The sequence below is a fragment of the Nestor notabilis genome, unplaced genomic scaffold (genome assembly GCF_000696875.1).
Source record: "Nestor notabilis isolate BGI_N333 unplaced genomic scaffold, ASM69687v1 scaffold26640, whole genome shotgun sequence".
NCBI classification, from domain to species: domain Eukaryota; kingdom Metazoa; phylum Chordata; class Aves; order Psittaciformes; family Psittacidae; genus Nestor; species Nestor notabilis.
Window position 1 is genome coordinate 55,097 of NW_009910482.1, and position 5,179 is coordinate 60,275.

A 5,179-nucleotide genomic window follows, 5' to 3' on the forward strand; every position below is an offset into this window, starting at 1 on the left:
ATGGCTCCTGATCCCTCCAACAGCAGCTCCTCCTCTTTCATCCTTGTGGGCGTCCCCAGCCTGGAGGCGTTCTCCACCTGCCTGGGCATCCTTTTCTGCTCAGCCTATATCATCGCCTTGCTAGGAAATGGAGTAGTGTTGCTGGTCATTGGGCTGGACAAGTCCCTGCGGGAGCCCATCCACTGCTTCCTGGCCATGCTGGCGGTGGTTGACGTGGTGATGGTGACATCCGTCGTCCCCAAGATGCTGAGTGTGCTCTGGCTGAACTCCACTGAGATCGGTGGCACGGCCTGTTTTGTTCAGATGTTCCTTGTTCACTCCACCACGTCGGAGGAGTCGGGAGTGCTCCTGGCCATGGCTGTGGACCGCTACATGGCAATTTGTCACCCCCTCAGGTACCGAGCCATCCTGAGTTACCAAACCATTGCCCACACAGGCCTGGCTATTGCGGTGAGAGCCCAGCTTTTCATGGTGCCTTTAACATGGATGGTGACCAACCTCCCCTATTGCCATTCCCATGTGATTCCCCATTCCTACTGCGAGCACATGGCTGTGGCCAAGCTGGCGTGTGCAGACCCCAGACCCAGCAGGCTTTACAGTGTGGCTGGGTCCTCTCTCATAGTGGGGATGGACGTGGCTTTCATTGCTGCTTCCTACAGGATGATCCTTAACACTGTCCTGGGGAAGCAATCATGCTGGAAGGCGCTGAGCACCTGCGGGTGTCACATCTCTGTGATGCTGCTCTATTACATCCCTGGCATTGTCTCCATCTATGTGCAGCAGTTCAGCAGCACCATGCCCGTGCCTGCACAGGTTCTGCTGGCTGATCTCTACCTGACCATCCCCACCATGCTCAACCCCATCATTTACAGCATGAGGACCAAGCAGATCCGTGGGGCTCTGCTCAAAACGCTCTTTTCCAGGAAGCTTCAGGCCTGACACAGGGATGGTGGTTTTCCAGGTGTATCCATCCCTGCAGAGACAGCACCAGTTTCATTCCCGTTGAGTGCACACAGTGAACAGAAGCAATGAGAGGAGGAGGGAGAACCTCCATAAGCACGATTCCCTATTCTCTGGTGAGACTTATTGGGGACTGGGAGCATCAGTAAAGATGAGGTTCTATTTCCCCTCCCTCTTTCCAGGTCATATAGAGAAGTAAGAACCACCTTTGAGTTTCGAGATGTTCCTGATGCCGTGAACATCCCTATGATATTTAGATGACATTTCAGGGCCCCAGGTATATTTGTATCAATACATACATTCCATTCCAAATGGAGAAATGCCTCCTATGTTGTCTTCTCAGTCCCTGCTGGACTATCAGGGCCAGCAACAGGAGACTGTCACCCACTGCAGATGTGATGCCCACAGAGGTTCTCCTCCCTGGGCCTCTCTGACACAAAGTGCTGACCCTCACTGAGCACAGAGCAGCTTCTCCAGGTTCTTGGGTGATGATGGAAACCGAGCATCCTTGGAACTGGGCTCTTCAAAGTGTTCTGTCCATCCAGCACTTCACGCCATCAGGGTGCAGAAGACGGAGTGGGGAGATGCTCAGTGGGGTCTATCTCTGTGTCCTGGTGGCCACAGCTTGGAGTGGTGGAAATAAACACTGAGTCTGTTTGGAGATACTCACCAGTCCTGTGTCTGCTTGTGGTAACGACCAAAAGTACCTGAACAGCAAAATCCAGCCTGCTTGGAGGCCTGGAGCACAGTGTGCCATAGGTCTGAGCGTCCTGAGCCCAGGTAGCTCTTGCTGCTGGTAGACCTGCTGCATCCCAGGCATCTCTGAGCCCCCTCTGAGCCAGCCAGCTATGTCCAACCAGGATCCACAGGCTCCATGCAGGGGGTGCAGCACCCAACCCTGCTGAGACCTCTCTGGAGCAACCTGCTCTAGTGGAAGGTGTCCCTGCCCATGGCAGGGGTTGGAACTGGAGGAGCTTTAAGGCCCCTTCCAACCCAAACCAGTCTGGGTTTCTATGATTGCCCAGTTGTTGTGCCAGGGTTATGTGACAGCTCCCATTAGGATGTTTAAGATATGCAAGTGATGAAATAGAAATAGAGAGAATTCAGCAGAAGTGAATGGCTTTGTCTCAGAGGTGCTCATTGTCCTCTTCTTGAGGAGAGGACCCATGACCCCGCTTGGGTCTGAGAGTGGCAAAAGAGCAAAGGGTTGAACCTGGGAGACCGTGTCCATTAACACAAGGATTCAGAAGAAAAGCATTCAGAGATGGTGTGTTTCCTCCCACAGCAAGGGAGTGGGACAACCCCCATCCTCCTCAGACACACTCAGGACAGAGTTCCTTATGGTCACCACCACCTCCCTTCCATCATGGCATTGAAAGAAGCGGGTGCAGCACCATTCCTCTGCCCTGTTTCAGGTGCCAGCTTTAGGCTGGGATGAATATTGCCCTAAAATCACTGAGTCCATGGATATGAAGACAACCTGGAGGACTAGCTCCAGCCATGGACTGACACCATAACAGCCACCCGTGTTTGTGCAGGTGAATCCCACCCAAAATGTCATGTTTAGTCTTCATTTCTGCAGTATTTTAAAAATTAAACTCAGTGAAACACCATCAGCTTCAAAACAGGTTTGAAAGTGTCAGTGCTCACACCAGAAACATTTTTTCCTGTCTTTGTGGTGTTTATCTGACTTTCTGCTGGACTTTTCCTGACATCTTGAGAACAGCTTTGACAGAATGTTTGTGCTACCTTGAAACTGCTTTTTACTGTAGAGAAATTGCACATTTCAACCTTATGCTGGTTGAAATGGGAGCCTGGTGGGGGCAAGGACAGTTCATGCGCTTCGTACTGAGAGATGGACAGTTCCTGCTTCAGCACAGCCAGAAATGAACCTGCCCGTGCACTGCTCCAGGCAGAAACACAAGGAAGGTCTTTCACTGCGCTGGAGACAACTCCTGCAGCCGATTCCTTCCTGACTCGGTCATCTTCTGACACCCACCACTCGGAAAGGAAATGAGATGAGAGAGAATTGGCCTGGGACTAAGGCTGTTACCCTCCAACCCCCCCACTGAGGTCATTACAGAGGGTGCCTGGAGAGGGATCCGGATGCTCTTGGGAATCTCCATCCAGGAGGCTCCCAGCGGCATTGCCTGGGGTGATTTATGCACAGCCCTGGAGCCCTGCCCTGGCACACAGGAGATGTTTCCTTGCTTCTTGGTGTGAGCATCCTCGAGGGTGGCAGCAAGCACAGAGCAAGGTGGGTGCCTTGGCAGGACGGGCATGAGCCAGGGCATAGCTCCGGGTGCCAAAGGATGGGAGGCTGGTGGGACGTCAGCATCTGCCCTGTTTGATTCCCAGGGTGAGCCAGCTGGGAAAAAGGCAATTGCTGGGAAATCTTTATAAAAGTAGGTTTTTAAACTTTCAAGTTTCTTCTCAAATTAAACTGTGGATCCAAGGCTGCAGAACCCTGGTTTTATAATCATTTTTTAGGTAAAAATAGGACTTGAGTTAGAAAAGTAAACAAGTAGACCCCAACCTTTTAACCAAACCCAGCAACTGCTGCAAAAAAGTCAGCTTGTTTCTGTTTGTATGGATGTATCTGTAACATCCAGCCTGGCCTTGAACACTGCCAGGGATGGGGCAGCCACAGCTTCTCTGGGCACCCTGTGCCAGCGCCTCAGCACCCTCACAGGGAAGAGATTCTGCCTCAGAGCTCATCTCAGTCTCCCCTCTGGCAGGTTCAAGCCATTCCCCTTGTCCTGTCCCTCCATCCCTTGTCCAAAGCCCCTCTCCAGGTTTCCTGGAGCCCCTTTAGGCCCTGGAGCTGCTCTAAGGTCTCCCCTTCAGGAGCCTTCTCTTCTCCAGCTGCCCCAGCCCAGCTCTCTCAGCCTGGCTCCAGAGCAGAGCTGCTCCAGCCCTCGCAGCAGCTCCGGGGCTTCCTCTGGACTTGCTCCAACAGCTCCACATACTTCTTATGCTGGGGGCTTGAAGCACCTGCTCTAGTGGAAGGTGTCCCTGCCCGTGGCAGGGGGTTGGAACTGGTGGAGCTTTAAGGTCATTTCCAACTCAAACTATTCCATGGTTCTGTAGTTCTATGAAGCATTCACTCTGCTGCAGTGGGCAATCCCCCGCTGCCACTGAGGTGTCTGTGATGAGGAGGGAAGGGATGCAGGAGTTGAGGTGGGGAGAGCTCAGATTGAAAGATGTGACAAAGGAGACATAAAGTGTCATGGAAGAGTGCAGGGACCACTCCTTCAACCAGAGGGTTCTGCATCCAGCACTAACTGTGAGGAGTGAAGATGAATTAAACTACAGGGAAGAAAGCTGGTGGCACCATGGACCCTGTGGTGTGACCTCAATGCGCAGTACCGATTTTTCATTGCAGTTCCATTTCCCAGAGCTGGGGGAACTTAAAGGCAGAGGGAATTTAGACAAGGAACCTGCAGAGTAACTTAGGAGGTGTCCTGAACAAGTGCAGCTAATGGCCAAGCTCCACTACGAGCTTGCAGGAAAGGACAGATGTGGTTAGGGAAGGGAATGGAGCATCAGGAGCTGCAGCCAAAGCACAATGGACATGGTGAAATGGGGGAGCTGGCCAGGATCTGATGGGAGTTAGAAGCTGTTAGGTAGAGAAATCAGACAAAAGCAGATGAAGGCATCTGCCTCTCTGCATGGAGAAGAGATATCCATGCTCACCAGAGAGAAAGGCAGCCAGAGAACTCCAGTTTTAACATTAATTTGATTGATTGGTAGCTGAGAAGGATGTTGAATGTTCTGCTAAGAACAGAAAGCAAATAAAGCAGCAGGTCTGCACAAGGGAAAAGCATCTCTGAGTTGGCCGAGGAGGTCTTTGGCCTGTTCTGCCAAACTTCTGTGAGTCCTGGCATGCCGTGGTCACTGCAGACACTTCCTCAGGCCATTACTTTAGCGAGAAGGAGCAATGATGTGATTAGCTGCAGATTGCTCTGCCTGACGTCAATGCCCAGCAGAACGCCCAAGAATTTAACAGGAGATTTGGTCAATAAAGAATTAAAGGATTGGAATCAAATTAAATTAAGGCAATCAAGGTGGATTTGCAGGAAACGGCCCCTGTCAAACAAACCTGATTTCATTTGCTGATGAGACGGCAAGTTTAGTTAATCATCACAGAGTTATCTAACAGCAATGTGTCTCCACCATGCTGCTCCGAGGTGAGGGGCTGACACAGCGCAAGGTCTGT

General features: G+C 51.7%; 1 protein-coding gene across 1 annotated transcript; it reads left to right on the forward strand.

Annotated features, from left to right (window-relative positions):
- Positions 1–939, forward strand: LOC104402309 (olfactory receptor 52I2-like). The gene has a single exon (XM_010010155.1). It carries the CDS (start codon positions 1–3, stop codon positions 937–939), a length of 939 nt encoding a protein of 312 aa, XP_010008457.1.
- Positions 940–5,179: the final 4,240 nt, after the last annotated feature.

What these genes read in the sequence shown, in the direction of transcription:
- LOC104402309 (XM_010010155.1), top strand. Translation starts at nt 1, where the DNA reads ATGGCTCCTGATCCCTCCAACAGCAGCTCCTCCTCTTTCATCCTTGTG.